General features: G+C 40.3%; 2 protein-coding genes across 10 annotated transcripts in view; one reads left to right on the top strand and one right to left on the bottom strand.

Moving 5' to 3' along the window:
• ccdc88b (coiled-coil and HOOK domain protein 88B) overlaps positions 1-7,532 on the top strand; it is a 40,547-nt gene extending 33,015 nt beyond the window's left edge. Inside the window, exons 23-27 of one of the 2 annotated variants that reach the window (XM_088386054.1) lie at positions 904-1,049; positions 3,289-3,396; positions 3,517-3,662; positions 6,899-7,213; positions 7,305-7,532. In XM_088386054.1, the coding sequence (XP_088242180.1) occupies positions 904-1,049; positions 3,289-3,396; positions 3,517-3,662; positions 6,899-7,213; positions 7,305-7,330 (741 nt within the window). In that variant the 3' untranslated portion in view covers positions 7,331-7,532. Of the gene's footprint in view, positions 1-903; positions 1,050-3,288; positions 3,397-3,516; positions 3,663-6,898; positions 7,214-7,287 lie in introns of both variants that reach the window. The other variant, XM_088386063.1, reaches the window with a different exon arrangement.
• A 678-nt stretch (positions 7,533-8,210) lies between these two features.
• The window catches only part of macrod1 (mono-ADP ribosylhydrolase 1), a 123,591-nt gene continuing 114,134 nt past the window's right edge, over positions 8,211-17,667 (bottom strand). For 3 of the 8 annotated variants that reach the window (XM_088386278.1, XM_088386288.1, XM_088386259.1), the window contains one exon: positions 14,752-15,660. Coding sequence is in view for 6 of the 8 variants with exons in the window: in XM_088386259.1 (XP_088242385.1) it covers positions 15,626-15,660 (35 nt within the window). In the remaining 2 variants the exon portion in view is untranslated. Of the gene's footprint in view, positions 8,327-8,352; positions 10,190-11,154; positions 14,554-14,751; positions 15,661-17,667 lie in introns of those variants that run through there. The other 5 variants (XM_088386242.1, XR_015860682.1, XM_088386224.1 and 2 more) reach the window with 5 other exon arrangements.

The raw sequence follows: 17,667 nt of genomic DNA, 5'->3' as shown, positions 1-17,667 counted from the left end.
GCCAGTGCATATTTTGCCTCTTCCTTGCAGCTTCCTTTATGTCCTCAGTGGAAAACATCTGGACATCCCGGATATACAGCAACACATATTGTATACTTACAATATATTACAACATTCGTCAATCACTAAAGAGTCGATGTAAGAGGTTGCTTTATATTTCTTAATCATTTTCGGGGACACGGTTGTGTTTTCCCTGCATTGAATAAATCCACTTTAAAAGCTTTCTGTCCAATTCCTCTCACCACCAATGAGTCACGCTCTATTCCAGTTAACTCGACTGATTGACTGAATGCATACGGCAGCACTTTTCCTATTAAACTCCCAACTCAGCTTTACAGATGCCATATCTGCAGTGTATGTTGTGGAATAAACTAGATAGTCGACTACAACGCACGGGAGTCAATTTCCTATGAAAAGGAGAAATGAGCTCATGGGTATTAGTGCAGAGGACCCATGTGGGATGTTCCCCTGCTATATCACAAAACATCATTTGCACCAGTCATCCGCTTACATCAGAGCGGCAGTCACCAATGCACTTTTCAGCTAATTATCAATAGTGGGAGAGTAAAAACACAAAGCTAACTCAAACAACTACAGCTCACGGCAATTAGGCCACGCCTCTGAAAGATACATTCACAAGCACAGACAATAGAATATTGACTTTGATATGCTCACTATTTTATGCTTGTGTCACTACATTTACAGTTTGTTTTGATAAATTATAGTAATGTTTTTAAAGTGAATGTAAAAAACTATATAAAAATGTTTTAGTGGGATGGATGCGAGAAAATGACGTCACAGTGCCTTTTATAACACAGGCCCTTATTTGAGGAAATATGATGCGTAGTATATTTTTCAAAGAGTCTATGTGTTCTGCTCTTGCTTGTGTGTGTGCATGTGCAGCTACTGACCCAGCTGAAGGGCAACATGGAAGAGGAAAACCGCCATTTAGCCGAGCAGAACCGCAGTCTGCTGAACGAGAACCGGGCCTTACTGGAGCAAAGCCTGGAACGCCGTGACCAGCACTATACGCAGCAGAAAGAATATCAGTGAGTGCATGTACACACAAGCGCACACACACACGTACCCAGAGCTGACAGGAGAGGATCAAGTGGATTGAAAAGTAAATCAGGTCTTGTTACTTGGGCTGGCTGGCTTTTTAACAGGATTGATAGAATTAAAGCTACAAGCAGGAGCAAACAGTACATAATGCATGTGAGGAGATGTGTGACTAGGTGTGTGTTTGTATGTGGCACAGACAACATGTGTGGAGGTCTGTGTGTGTGAGGAAACTGTTTGACAGTCCAACAGCCCCCAGCTGTGGTGCTTTTAAATGTTAAACAGACTGGTTGCAGATTATCCAGAACTAATAGCAATCATGCAGGGCTGCTTTACCCTTTAAGACTAATGAGTCACATTGCTCCCAAATTGCATCATTGCCCATTTTTTTTTCAGCAGTGGTTATTTTTATTCAAACTGAATTTTGTTCTATAAGTTTGGAAAGCAATACGGTGGCTAATCCAAAATTCCACAGTAGACAGTGTCAAAGTATCCATCCATGCACTCGCGCTCAGACCTAGGGGCAATTTGGAGTGCTCAATTGGCCTACCAAGCATGTTTTTGGGATGTGGGAGGAAACCGGAATGCCCGGAGAAAACCCACGCGGGCATGGGGAGAACATGCAAATGCCATACAAGAAGGGTCGGAGGTGGAATCGAACTGGCACCCTACTGACGTGCTAACCAGTGCGACACCGAGCCCCCCAGTGTCAAACTACATTGACAAAAACTTTGTTAAAAGGTTTCCTTGAGCTTCAATCAAAACTACTCTTTTTTTGTTTTGTTTTGTTTTTTTGTTCTAAGAAAACCTATTTGTTAGCACTTTGGTTTTGGACCAGGATGAATGGATGGATGAAATGGCAAACAGTTGTGTTCATTTTAAAAGAGAACCTCCATCACCCATGACATCCACTATTAGAAAAGCAATTTAATAGCAATCATCCACAGAAATATATTCAGTAGTCACCCACACAGATGACAAATTAATCTCTCAGAAATAATAAAAAGAGCCAAAGACAGTTCCATTATAAAATGAAATTGTGTCATGATTTGTTTTCTTATGAAATCACACTTCCCTCTGAAAGTATTGGAACAACCATTCCCTTATTTGGGCTGCAGATTTAAAACATCAAGGTTTAACATTATAGGATGAAAGACAGACAATTTAACACAGTTTTGTCTTGAGAGACAATACAATGCATTTTGGTAGTGAACATTAAATGTCAACCGTTAATGCTAACCAGTGACGCGTTACTCAGTCATGACTGCCATTTCAAGTACTAACTAGTAATCTGATTAAAGTTACTATTCAAAGATTTGATCTGTTACGTTGCGGTAAAACAAGGTTGGCAAAATTACAACTGTAGACTGTCTATCTTTAGGAAAGACAATGGCAGACATACGAAGTTTTTTTATTTATTTAATTTTTTTAATAGAAAGATTGATAAATCACTCGTTGTGGACTATTCATTCGACACAATTTATAGCGTTAAATGGTTAATCCCTTTTTGACTCGGTTTGGGTTATTTTTTTAGATAATTTTTCAAATAATGCTGCCATTTAAGAAATAGACCAGTTCCAGATGCAAAGATAAAAAAGTTCTCAGTCTACAGCAAAAACAAAGGAATTGTATGTGTGGAAACCAAATTTGCAGCTCAGTGAGCGTTTTGGGGACAAACTAGCACCGCTCACTTGGAATAGGTTTTCCTTATTTTTCTTCCTCGTAGCAGACCAGCAGAGTGTGCTTCATCTTCTGGGAAAAATGAGAGTCTATAAATGTGAACTCCCACTTAGGTTACAAGCGGCTGACATTCCTCACAACAGAGCCGCACCACCAGCACGAGAATAAACGGTCCTCGCTACTAAACTTTAAGTTCCATTTTCAGCGCTGAAGACCGCTGACCTCTCTTAACATGGCCGAACATCTCCGCCCACAGTCGAGCGTGGACAACTAACAGTCAGCCCGGAATGTCAGCGACTTTTTGCTTGACTATTCTTTATCCCGAGCCGTTTATCATCCAAGGCAGGTCTGTAGTTGCAGGCTATTTTTCAGTATTTCTCTCTTCTGCTCTGTGCTTGCCTGAAACCTTGATCAGCAGCACAAAGGCGACTTTTATTGTGTTCTCCCGGCTTAAAAAAAGCACAGAGAAAGTCATTTGATGAAGGTTATTGACAGAATATTGTCAATAGATGTATGAAATGCGGTGCCGTTCTTTGTGCTGTTCTTCAGGGAGAAGCTGAGCGAACTCCGTCGTGAGAAGCAAAAGCTGGTGGAGAAGATTATGGACCAATACAGAGTCCTGGAGCCCAACGTGCAACCTCCGCCTTGGAAGGCCAAGTACGAACACGATTCATCTGTCATTGGTTGAAAACTAAAACTTAATCAGAGCAGCAGAGTTAAAAGCAACATTTCAGGCATCATATTAGGCCTTCACTGTGCACTCTTGTGTCGTCAAAGGAAATCTAACTGGATTGCAGACCGGATGAAAAAGCTCATCAAACCCCGTGGCGGAGCGCGGGAGGGTCGCAGCCACATCACGGCCGCCGGCAGCGTGGAGAACCTGGCCGACAGAGCCCAATTCACATCCGACACGCCTCAGCGTGGTGAGGGCCGCGCACCCCGGCGCTCTGTCTGCCTTTTGCAAGGATATTCTAACACGCTCGGCCCCGTCAAGCGAGGCCACGGGCATGCATAGACATCACCTCATGACTAGCAAGTGAGCTCGGCACCCATCGGGCTTCTTTCTCCTCAAATCTTTCCCTTGTGTGGTCGTCTTTTTGCTGCGGCCAGGCAAGCATTCGTAGCACTTCATTCCTGTCTTTATGCACTCTGAATGCGCAACACATCGTCATTATTCTGAGTTCACACCTGATTTCCTCCGCTTAGTATCTGCGCTGTAAATGCTTGCCTGCTTAGTCGTTTTCATTCGTTTTGTCTGCAGTATTGTAAGATGACTTCATACCCACTTTGACATGTTGTGCAAGATTCAATACTTTGAAGAGCACTGCTTCTCCTGTGGGGCACTGGTTAGCATGTCCACCTCACAGTTCAGAGGTTGTGGGTTCAATTCTGGCTCCCACTTTCCTGTGTGGAGTTTGCATGTTCTCCCCGTACCTGCGTGGGTTTCCTCCCACATTCCAGGAAACCTTACATTACATTTCTAATCAATTTAAATTATTATATTTCAAGTCTCATGTTGGAAAGCAGGGTCAAATGTGCTTTCAAGACAGGTTAAATGATTCTTTTAAATTATTTATTAATTATTTAAATAAGTATTTGTTAAATAGCCGATCAGATGGCCACAGGATCAACTTCTCATGCTTCACTCGCCTGAGATGTTTTAATATCTGCATCAAAAGAATGCCACTTGCTTTTAGTAACAGTGAGAGCTCTCCTGCCTGTAAGAATAATAGCATGATCAATTTGATCCGAAATGGCCTCGGTCCAAACTTGGCAATTAAAGCAATGAGCAGAGAAGGTCCCTTAAGGCTCTAATAGCAGCAGTTAAGTCTGTCTTTGATAAGCCCAGACGCTTCGCTCTTTGTATAAATAAACCTCCGCTGAGATCAATGTTCAATTTATTATTAGCTTCTAATGCTTTAATCTTTACCTCCTCAACTGTGTTTACTCTTCACTTCTTATATGAATGAATGAATGCAGCGCTTTCAAAAGGCATTGTATCAAATTCCCCCTTGGATTACATCGCTTCCACATTCCGTTGTCTGGTAGGAGTAAACATTGAATGACACAGGGCAGTTGCGATACACCAAAAGTCACATCAAAAACCTTCATTCATTTTGAATTATTGGATCGGATGCTATTGTTATGCCTTGCCTGGTAGTCATTTTCAGACGCCTCATGAATCATAGCAACGGTAACTAGATGCAAATTATTTGAATTCAGTGCAATCTCATTTTAATTATAGAACGGGATAATCTTAACAGAGTTTAGAAGGGCATTTTTCATGTTGCATGGGTTCTGTAGTACTTCACACATTCATTAAGAATCCCCTTATGAGCGAGTGTGCTTAGTGGCAGAATAAACTCTTGAGAGGAGGGAGGGAAAAACTTTCTTAAGTAGAGCTGGACTCTGGGGGGCTTCTACTGAACACGATAAGAGAGAAGAAGGAAAGCATTATATTCAACGCATTTTTCAAACAGATGTATACTCGGAAGCCCCTTTATTAGGCACAACTACACTGTCTAAGGGGAACCATTATCAGAGCTGTGTCAAAAAATGGTCCTTTGGAAAGTCAAAAAGGCTATTTTGGGTTGACACTATGCACTAATTAGTATTATCATTATTTAAAAATTGTTGTTATAGATTGCAGTGGTGGTTTCATGACATTTTTCAAGTGGGAAACTTACACTCTAAATAATGCTGGCTTGGTAGCTATGGATTTGGAGCATTTACTTTTACCTGAGGTTGGATTAATTATTTTGACCCATCTGATAGGAATTCACTCCAATAATGAGGCGCGACCACTCTGGCAGCATAAATCAGACCGGAGCATTATTATCTTAAAAATGGCAGCTGTTCATACATAGTCAAAAATTAACTATTTCTTTATTATGAAATCACATCGTAAAACATGATTTTTATAAAACTCACTTCAAAGATTGTTTTGAAACGACATGTCATTGTGTGTCCTCCAGAATCAGAATCAGAATCAGAATCTGAAACGAATTAAATATCTTATGCAATAATAATGGTTGCAGCAGTAACAATAGTGTTGACGGGAGGCAGTACCCGAGTTAGTACTATATAATATTGAGGTATGTTTGTGCAAATACGCAGAGGGAAGAGAGGCAACAGTAGCTCATTGCATCATGGGAAATCACCCAGTAGATTTTGCATAACAAGGCACGAGTCACACAATGGCAAAGACTTCTTACTGCAGCCTTGGAATATGGATTTGCAAGACTACACTCTGCTTGCGACAAACGCATGCATTTGACATTTTTAAGACCAGATGAAACTTTTGCCATGTGATGTGTAATACTATATGGGTGCATGGAAATGTCATACTCAATGCGAATAAGATTACGGCAAAAGCATAATATATGCCCTAAACCAGGATGTCAACCACATTGTAGTTATGATTTCCATTTAAGGACTGTTGTGATAACCATATACAGGAAACGTATCATCACATATCAATACATCACATATCAATACATTCAGCAGTGTTTCCAAACCTTCCAAGATCCAAGCCACCCAATTTATTTTAGAGACTGTCATGCAGCTCAAAAAGTGAATACGCAACATAATTGTCATCTAGTCTAAAAGTATTTCATTGCTGTGCCAGTCACTATTTGTTGCTAGCATAGATAGATGAAAAAAGATACATTATTTGCAGTAGATAAGTAATGTCTCAGAATCAGAATCAGCTAAGAAGCTTAAGAAGTGAAATTGTGCCATGACACACAGAATTGCCACATTGGATTTGTTATTTGCTTATCAACTTTTAGTTAGAAACAATGCATTGAATGTCAAATCACAAGTCGGGAAATGATTGTCCATTTATAATTAGAGAGATTTTAAAACAGTTTAAAGCAAAGAAAATCGTAAACCATAATACAGATCTCCAGACGAAATAGAAAGAACAAATCCACTTAAGAATTAACATAAATGTGTTTCTACACCCACATTTCTCTCGTGGGCCACCGAAATGAATGTGATGGGTCTGACATGCCTTGAGTTTGACCCCATATTTTATCATTGCTGATGAAGAATTGAATAATATACGAAAGCTGCAGGTCATCTGGGATCAACATGTTTTATGCATTGCAATGATTATGTATAAAGTATATGATACAATTTTCCTCACATTTTGCAGATCCTTGCAGTGCGCCGGGTTCTCCATGTCCCTCGAGAATTTCTTCTCCTTCTAATCTGGTCCCACGTCCCGGCTCCGGGGGTCGTCGTAAACTGGGATCCCGTCACGGTTGGGGTTTGACCAGAGGTGGCGCCGGAGTTTCTCAATCCTTCAGTCCGGGCGACCAAAGGACCCCGCCTCGCCTTCGCCTGCTTTCCGGTCACAACACCTCCGTGATTGTCTGGGAGAGAGAGAGTGGCGAAACAAGCGCACCCCAGCAGGCAGCGGAGGCCAAAGTGAGCAATCAGGAGAGCCCTGAGGAGGAGACAAATGGAGGTGAGAAGTGTGAGGGGCACAAGATGATGCTAACAAGTGATGGATGGTCAGAGATTTTGCATTATTTATGCAAGTCTTTTCCATTTTACAGGTCAACGTTCCAGCAATGACACATGAAAAAGATTCACGGACTGACTCAACTCCATTTATTTCTATTTAACAAGTTGCACTTACAGATTGTTCTCAGGTATTTGTTCGATTTACTGTTTTGAATAAATATTCTTCACCGTATTTTAAATATAAGTACAAAGAAATCCAGCTCACTGAAAATTGTATTCATTTTTGTCCTTTTAAATTAATACCATACATTTTAACATTACAGTATTTTGCTATCAGTTATCCAGCCACCAGCAACATTTTCTTACAAATATTTCAATACATTCCCAACAAAATGTAGTTGTAGACCAAAAAAATGGTAGTGTGATTGAGAAAAAAAAAAGACTATATAAAAGAAAGTATATAAAGTGGTATAAAAAAAAAATTCCAAGCATTTTGGAGTTCCTTTCCATGTTTAATTCACGGTTTGGAGGGCAAGAAGCTCAAAGAGCATCTTAGTCTTTGTCAAGCGTTTCGTAGTGTAGCCAAGCAGTGAAAGCGTTCAAGTGGAGGAGACAAGTACTTATGCCACGCTCGCACTGAGTCATCTCATCCGCAATAAACATTTATAGGATTACCTCAAATGTATCGGCTGCTCTCCCTGATTGATCTGTTGGATTACTTCAAGGTAAAAAGGAGAAGTCTATTAGAGCTCAGGTGCTCACTCATAATGGGCAATATTCATTTGGAAACGAGGAGAAATGAATCTCTGTGAAAGCGATGCTTTGAATAAAGGCTGTGCTGCTTAATTCAAGCGTGTCCGGCCAGGTGTTAAAGGAAAACACTTGACATCTCCTCCTTATCTCTTTTCACGGCCTTATCTTGCTTACTGTATGAATGTGCGGTTGGATATATGGGGAGAAACCTGGGCCATCTGGCTCGCATGTGGTTCACTTTAGGGCTCCTGCAAAGTCCGTCAGTGGACTAATGCTAAATGATCTAATGACTCACTTGACTCAAATGGTTCCAGTGCAGAGCTGACAGATGGGGTTGGGGGGTCATTATGGAGCTGAACCCCTGAACATGGAAAGGGGCAGTTAGCAAAGACAGACAAAGACACAGCAGCTACACTCACGATACTTAAAAGTCAGCCACAACTCATAGCTCGATGCAGATTACACAGTACAAGGCGTACCTGCTCAAAGTCGGGTAGACCTTTGCTCACGAAAAAAGAGGAAAAATGCTTTTGAAAATGGACTGTTTCTTTTCTAAAAGGTCTGTGCTTTTAGGTGTATACGGCACAAGGGAATAGCAGACTAGCTCGGAATCCCATTCGGCTAATGACTAATGGACTGCTAATCCACCTCATCAATTATGAAGTTGACGTGATGATGTCATTCACAACAAAGTATTCTTCTACTGAGACAAGACAAAGCTGTAGGAAGTTATTGCTTCTGTCACTCACGCTGAGCTTTGTTATGAGTGTACACAAAAAGCTGTGTTCGTTTTTGCATTTAAAATTCCTCGCAGTGTGTCAAGAAGTTTCTCACGACCGCCGGCTGTTGTGAAAAAGAGGAGGAGGGAGATGATCAATTTTCACTTTGACCTTTGTTTATTCAGCCAACGCTCTTTGCTAAAGCAAGACGGCGAGAGACAAATCATACAATAAATAAAAAAACGGGGAGAAAGTAAACAGAGGAAGTAAAAAAATAACTACTGAAATGAGCGATTAGATGCCGTTGTTGCATCTTGATTCCTAAAGGGATGAATGATGAATGTGCGCCCCGGTTGACATCGCAGTGTGGATCTGAAGATGCGACGCCGCTTGCTTCATAACTGAGAACCTGAGGGCTGCAACATGATTGGCCCACATCACTTTTCCAAGCAAACTTGTCCGTGTTTTGGTGATCCTCATTATTCCCCTCTGCCCCCCTTAGCCCCTTTCCTGAGCCATCACATTTTAATGACCGTGTCTCACTAAAGGGCCTCCGCTGAGCAAAAACCTCACTTGGGCCACTTAGTCCACTAACTGAGCGGGCTAGGCATCATAAATACTCGTGGCCGCATTGGATGTTTGTTAAGTCGGGCGTGTCTTTGCAGTCTGGCTCGTTTCCCTGTATCATGACAATAAAGCCTTTCTTTTCTATTGGCAAGCCAGCACACGTCATTGTGTGTGTCACTTGACTGTGGATTGATCAAAAAGTTGTAATTCATAGCTTGATGTCCTGGCCACTTTAGGGGGCAAGAGACAAGAGAGGCGCTGTGGCGAGGTAAATTCAGTTATTTTGCTCGGGGCGGCGGAAAGAAGGAAGGTCAGAAGGAAGGGGGGAAAACAACAAGTTACCCTGTGACCTCTCCTCTTCAAAAAGCTGTCACAATCCAACCCACCCTGCTCTCAGCGGGCTTTTACTCAATGAGGTGAGCTCGTGCATCTATAACTTCTTCCTCCCTCACCCCGTCTCCATCCATCTCTCCATCCGCTGCACGGCATCGCACCCCCGCCACAGCCTCCCTCCTTCTTCTCTCCAAGTGTATTAAGGGGCTTTGACGCACTCAGTAAAAAGCTGATTTATTCCCTCTGAGGTATCGATCGTTTTTTGCATTAAAGATTATAATTCATTACCTCGCCCCTTTTAATACATTAAACACTCAAAATAAAAATAAAACAGCCCCTCCTACCGCCACTTCCAACTAGACTGGCCGCGTCCCAAGGGTATGCGAGAACACTCACGTCGCCATGTCCTGCTTGTGGTGCTGGAACGTCAACGTCCTCCTGAGAGGCACTCACACGAAAGCATCCATGTGAGGAAGATGACCACAGCTGCTAATTTAGTTGCATAAAACAACGCAGAGTGATCATTGCCTTAAGCCGTACCTGAGGAGCAGTGGGCAGCTACCAACCAAGGGACCAGACCCAGGTCTTGGACCACCACTTGGCAACTGGAGAGAAATAACCTTTATATCAAATGAGTCAATTATTTCTCAATATTACACCAAGCACTGCCTAAAAAAGAAAAACACATAGCTGACTGATAATAAAATACAACAGTATGTAAATGGGCCCAAAAACCAAATAAATCGCATATTGAATATTATAAGGCACACTAACATTATGCACATTGATCTCAAATGTAGGATAGTTAAAAACAGCAGCTGGCGATTTCTATTCCCCACAAATAGGGTTAGGGTTCACAATGTAAAACATCAACAACAACAAAAAAATAGTTGGGTGCAATACAGGCACTACCTGAAAAATGGATGGACGGACAGATGGATGTCTGGATGGATGGATGGTTGGATGGATGGCTTTGTTGTGGGTGCTCTCCTTTTGTCTTATTTTTTGACTTTTTAATACATTTTGATCCACAGTGGCTGCAAGTCAGACGACAAAGTGTCTCCACCCTGAGGAAGACTAAACATTCCCTAAAGCAGGTCACTTCTCGTGATGCCCACATGCTGCGCTCGACCTGTGCAGGAAAGTCAAGATTCAAGAAGCACCGTATGTTCGCTATTGATTTTGGCCCAAAAGGCTGCACCAATTCCCCCACCGCAAAATAGGACTGCCCCTCTCCCTATCCACAGCCAGGACACATTGATTTTAGAGGACTTGAAGAGTAATCTCACTAATTTTTACCTCCTTGGAGTGTCACTCCCTCATCATCCGTCCCTCCTTCCATTAAAGGACTCCTCCACCTCCAAAATCCTCTTTGTCCACTCATCCCCCACGCAGCCTTTACCTCCTCCTCTTCCTCCCACTGACAGGCTTTTAGACACTAAATCAGAGACATTGATCCAGCCCAGCCCAAGTGTCCTGGATTCTGCTAAAGAGCCATTTTCATTTCACAAGCAGTTTACTGGATCGTCCAATCGCCCCCCCCCCCCCACCCCCCGTACCACCCTTACGTAAACAAACATCACTCTCCTCCCTACATCGCCCTCTCATCCATTCACATCAACCGTCGCACCTTCACATCTCATCCTCGCCAAGGGAATGCAGCTGTTTTTGTCAAAATTTTGCCATAAAATCTTTTTCAAAATATTAGAAACAGCAATGTAAGAACATTACATCACTGCAAAGTACAACCACTCTCATAAAAATATTGTTAAATTATGGTGACAGTGCCAGTCAAGACTATTGATTTAACTGTTTACTAATTATTGTGAGGAGTCATTAACATGATCAGTGTCAATGTCATTAATTATTACGAACGAGGGCAGCCACTCACAAATCTTTTAAAGAATTGATTATCTCATCAAGTATTCCAGCAATTACTCAGGTAATGGCCCCCCGTGTCAAAACCTAAACTTTTGCAGCCACCAAGTTTTTTTTTTTCCTCATGACACTTTTTGAAGTGTTTGTCATTGCAGTGAAGAAGTACACTTGGCTGACTTTGGTGCTGGCAGCGTAGGTTCAGTTCTTACTAAGTGAATGCGAGAGCGATTGGTACAGCACAAATAATACTGTGTATTAAAAAATAGGATCGTGAAATTAACCACAATATGGTAATCTATTGAGATGTACCCGCATACAAGCCAAGCATTCCTTTTTGGAACTGGCCAGCTACCCGCTTTATCAGACCTTATGGAACACTTTTGTGATGGCTCATTTCTAATAAATAACAATCAGACAGTCTTTCCTTGCACTTAACTAACTGTCATGAGAAGCACTTACTAGCTAAGTCGATGGGGCATGATTATGTTTGGTGTGATTAAAAAAACAGTCAAATATTTATTGTTGTGTGCCGCTTTCCTACTTTGTCCTCCTGCCTTTTAAAAGACCCTGGCCACTTGGCTGCCACATAAAGGTCAGTCTGAGTTTGCCATTTGGATGGTGTGACCATCAGGAATAGTAAGCATCAATGTATGAGCGGGCCTTGGGGAGAAAGCAGTCCCAGAGCTGCGGAGTCTCGGCAAGTGGAGGTGTCACGAAGACGCTAAAGGCCTGCTGGATCACAGCTGACAGCTTGGACTGTCTCACTGTCATCTATTATTGTCAGAGGTGGCCACAGTAATCACACCCTGTACTTCAGTGGAAGTACACATACGTACTTGTGATAAAATAAATGACTGGTGAAATACAAAAAATAGTTCATCTCTTAGCCTTAAGTAAAAATGATTACTAAATATAGACTGAAATGGACTGTGTCCCAAATTAATTCTTTACATTAATGTTGGGAATAATTTTGAAAGGGGGTGTACACTTTATTTATAGATGCACTGATTGTTTATAGCATTTATCAGACAAATGAATTGTTTAGTTTGCTTGTTTGCTCATCAGAGTTTTTTTGTTGTGAACAAACAGCTACAGTAGCAATCACTGTGAATTTCAGAAACCCAAGTTCTATAACAACGCAGTCTTGAAAATTGAATCTTTGCAAACCACCGAGGGAACACTTTTATATTTTTTCAAGGATTAAACTGTGAAATCAACTGTTTTTTGTTTTTTTTCTTTTTTCAAATCATGACATTCAAAATAAAGTCTGGATATAAAAAGCATCATGACTGGCCATCATTATCAGCTTTTGTTGAACAGAATGTCCAAGTGTGCTTGCTACATTGTTAACAATTAAAACGTGCGTATGCATAAAATAAATCAACATCCAATCAACTTACCTTTGAGTCATTTAACAGGCATGTGCAGTCAGTGATCATTCACCCCCACATTTTAGATTTCTTTTGTCATCAAACCGTACGACAAATCTCAGCAACATTCAAAGGGAATAGTGACAGGCAGAACAATGAAAGGCTCGTCACTAGATGACAATTAATTTGTGTGTAGCCACCTGTTGCCATTCACAAAACAGAATAAAATCCTTGTGTTCAACAAAACCGGCACAAATTCCACACAAAGTCAATTTCTGCATGAATACACAGAAACAAGATCGATATTTCAGTAAGACAGAATATTGGCCAATCCACCCAAGTTGTGCCTTTTATGTCCCCAAGAAATAAATATGTACATAGTACAATCTGATGGACCTGATTCCATGGTCAATCAATACATTTAATATGAATTCAAACGACCTTGAACACTGTAAAAATTGCATTTTCTGTATAGCTCTGCTTTCGAAAAAAAGGCTTTGTTAGACAACGGCAGCAAAGGACTACTTTAGTCCAAACAAAAGTCCTCAACCCTCATCAACATAGTTCTAACCCTAACCCAAACAAAAGTCCTCAACCCACATCAACATAGTTCTCTGGCACAATGATGCCAGATGATGGCACCAAAGTATGATTTGACTTTTTTGATGTATAGCAAAAAATCCCCCCCTCCCAAAAAAAAAAGAAAAAAATCAAATATGCAAATCGGCAGGGTCTGTGCGGGTCAACACTATTCCAGAATTTGCATTTGTAGAGTACGCAGAGTAAAAATCTTTGCCGATAGACTAACTGACTAAGGTTGGTAAAAATACACTTTTAGATGGAGGTAATAATTTCCAGTTAAACAGCAAGGTGGCTGGCTGTCAGCCATTTTTCACCCCCCCACAGAAGCTTGTGGAATACGACAGAGGCTCCGAGCGTTCCAGTTAGCTAAACAGTTGGCGTAATTGCTCCTCATGTGTCAAGGAAAAGAAAGCCGGAGAGACAGAGATTACGGACAGGACAGTGATGAAAATTGGTGGCGGGATAATGAGACTCGTTTTCTTTTTATCCTCCCATCCTGTCGCTCTTTGCCTCCCTCTCTCCCTCTCTCTCTCGTGCTCATTATTCAGATTGACTGGTTGGAGATTAGCTTCACAGTCTGCTGCTTATTAAAAAAAAATAGAGTCCCCTTAGATGAGTTCATCAGACTCTCCATCCCGCTTCTGCCTTCATCTCCCCGCCGGCTTTGCATCCTCTCATCCTTTCCTTTTTTCCTGCCTCCCAGTTTGAACCCCGTCCTCCCTCTCTCCTCCATCTGTTTGTTTTTCCACGCTGCTGGAATGCAGCAAAAAAAAAACAGGGAAATGAGGAAGAGGAACAGAAGAACGTGCAGGTTCAGACAGAGACAACAATCAAAGAGCTCAAAATCCCTTTGAGACAAATGAGGCTTTTAGAGAAAAAAGGCTTTTCTTACACAATGTCCGCTTGATAGTCTTTGTATGTTTTTTTTTAATTCCTATGCGAGGGCTTCGCTCAGAGACAGAACACCTCTGTGGGCCTGAGACACCGGCTCGCATTGTTGGGATCAATAAATACGCTTGTTGGCGGATGATAGCGGTGAAGCGGCTGCCCGCTGAACACTCATCACATGTGTCACATCCTGCAGCAAACAATGAGGCGCTTCTACAGACGTACTGCGGGGAGGCGGAACATGATCGCACCTGAGCAACATGACAAAAACAAGGTCAATAAGGTAAATAAAAATCATGAAAGAATCAGTAGTTGTACTAAAATAATACTCCCGATACTGGTACTACTACAAAAAAAATCCTAACTACAATCTTTTGTCAAATACTATTTTACCATCAAGGATTTAAAACACAATGAGGAATATACAATAAAAGAAATACACGTACGTGTACTATTTTAAAAGTGGCACTTTTATTTTGCACATTAACCCACTGGGCTCTATCATGGCAATTGGTGTCTGCGTTACGTTCCGCTATTGAACCACCAGCTGTGTTAATTCAAATACTATAATGAAACTTCCCAAAGGTTGTCTGATTTTATCATTTTCAACCTCAGCTGTCAAAAAATATCACTAATATACTTTTTACATCAAAGCCCAGTTTGGGTTGACTCAAAACCCAAGACAAGTATATTTATACGTTAATCATTTCTATTTACTGCATCGAATCGAAATATTCCGTTTCCAAAAGAGGCTTACTGCATTCAAATGGAACAAATGAATGACTCCATTTTGAAGTGGAGGTACCCTCTGTTGATCAATAAACAAAATTACAAATTAATTTAAGAGGTGGATGCTTATTATAATATATATATATATATATATATATATATATATATATATATAAAAACACACACATTTTTTCCCTTTATTTTTTTCCCCTTCCACCAAGAAAAGAGAAGCTATTTTAATTGGAGGTCCGATGAGCTGCATGACACACAGAGAAACAATCAATTCATACACATAGTATGTGTGATTAGCTTTAATAAGCTTGCACGTGTGTGTGTTTGTGTGTGTGTGTTTATGAGCGCGCGCATGCACGCTGCAATCTACTATTGATCTAAAAAAGTTCAAAAGAGGGCATGCTGATGCTGATGATGACAAACACCACCATGGTGACTGCTCTATTTTCAAGATCAAATATGAGAAGCAAAAGCAGAAAGAAAATTGCCCACTTGCGGAGGGGTTAAAAAAACAACTTATGAATCATCTTCCTCCTTCTCGAGGTCAGTGGAGGAAGAAAAGGGAGGAAGAAAAGGCTGCTTTCATAGTTTGCTCATCGACGGCGTTTCGGTGTGTTCTGCAAGCAGAGATTAAGATGATTTGTAAAATTATGTACTACATGCATACATAAAATGTATCCATCACATTAGTAAACACTGCAAGCACAGCATTTGTGACGCACAGTGTGCAAAGCCTGGCAATCATTACGTTGTTGTGGGGGGAATCGAATTGCTTTTAAACTCTGAATTTCTGTACATATTTATGTATTTATTCATATATATTTACAGTATGCATGCATGAAGGGTATCATAAAAAAATAGCATTTTATTTTTGCATGATAATGAATATGTAACGTTGGCAACTCGTGGCATTGGCATGCTGGATCGGTAGTGCAAAGGCAGTTGATAAGACAAAGTATTTTTAATAAAAAGAAATGAGGATATAGATCCAATTTTTAAAGTAAATCCTTCAAGTCAGCGGGGGGGGGGGGGCATTAAACTGGCAACATAACGTATCTTAGCTTCTGCTTGGCTAAATCTGCTTTGCTTCATTAATAATACACGTTCTGATTCTCCGGTTTATTCTATTGAAATAAATAAATAAATAAATAAATAAATAAATAAATAAATAAATAAATAAATAAATAAATACAATAAAAATGAACCATTCAAAATCTTTTTTTGTATAGAGTTAATGTTACAGACAGTGGTTTCCTGAAGTATCCACTTGTTGCCAGGCAACAGCTCAGTAAAAGTACAATGTGAGAGAAAATCCTTCCTGGTTTTACAGTTAACTGCTGTGTTTGTCTGGAAATAGATAAATGAATAATAAAGCTCTTGACCACATGTTGGTTTCCAGCTGAAGGGTTTTGAAGATATATATATATATTTTTTTGTCAGAAAAAGCTGATTCTACTTCACTTCAACCCGAGACATACAAAGGAGGTTTCAGCTTTTTGAATTGACTCTTTGGGTTTATTAGTTTAGCTGTTGAAATGCTCGGCCTGCTGTGCAACGCATAAAAAAAATCTATCAGAAGGCTGATTTATTTTTTGTTAACACCAACTGCTATTTTGAACTGTTCATAATTCATCCACCTAATTCCATCCACTGTTCATAATTCCATCCATCTTGTCTAAAGCCCTAGTTCCAGCTGAAGAACCAGAACAAAATTTCCCAAACACATGTTGAAAATGTGTTAAAGCATCACAAGTTCAAATGTTCTTGTAGACTTTTGATGACATTTTTTTTTCTTTCTAGCAGAAGTGGTTTGGGCTAAAACTGAGCGGTATTTTCAAATGTTCATGTGTTCTTCATAACTTTTAGAATCATGGCCAAAAGAATTCAACATCCAGAACATACAGTATGATGTATCAACTTGAAGCTTCTCCCTCACTGAATGCATATTAAAGATGCAGTGAGCCATCTAACCGCAGAGGCAGCTTTCTCTCTTGGTTCCATTTACTAATGTTGCCACGGGAGAAGAAAAAAATGTTTTCTTTAATGTAAAATTGAACATGCCTGCTTTGATTTCTGTGCCAGTAGTGCTTCAATGAATTGGCTTTTAATCGGACTGGCCGTTGTGTTTTTGTATGCAGAATTTGGGAAGATTTCTTGATGTTTGCCCTGTTCAGCTAGCATTGATATGAATACTTCATTTGAATCCGAGAACATTATTGAAGTAGTTTACTACAACTGGATCCTTGTCATCATTATCAGAAAGAGGTGACAAAAGTACACTCAATCTGTACTTGAGTAGAAGTAAGTGCAGTACTTCTGTAACGAAAAATGGCAAAAGCTGAAGTAGTGATTCAAATCTTTTGCAAGTACAAATTCAGTTTGCAAGTATAAGGTAGTAAAAGTAAAAAACAAAAAGTCCGAAAAAGAAATACTGAAGCACAGGTCTACGTATATACGCAGTCAATGAAAATTAAATAAAAATAACTAAAACTAAGGTTAAGAAATGATTTTGACATGAGTGCTTCAAAAAAAAAAAGAAAATGACCTCAAACTACATTTTATGTTTTTATAAGACGAACTAAAACTAGCTGTAATTAAAGTGAAAACATTTTTCATTTTTGTCT

This window comes from Syngnathus floridae, chromosome 1, assembly GCF_059516105.1.
Source record: "Syngnathus floridae isolate MCC-2025c chromosome 1, RoL_Sflo_1.0, whole genome shotgun sequence".
NCBI classification, from domain to species: Eukaryota; Metazoa; Chordata; class Actinopteri; order Syngnathiformes; family Syngnathidae; genus Syngnathus; species Syngnathus floridae.
This window is presented reverse-complemented; position numbering and strand designations above follow the sequence as displayed.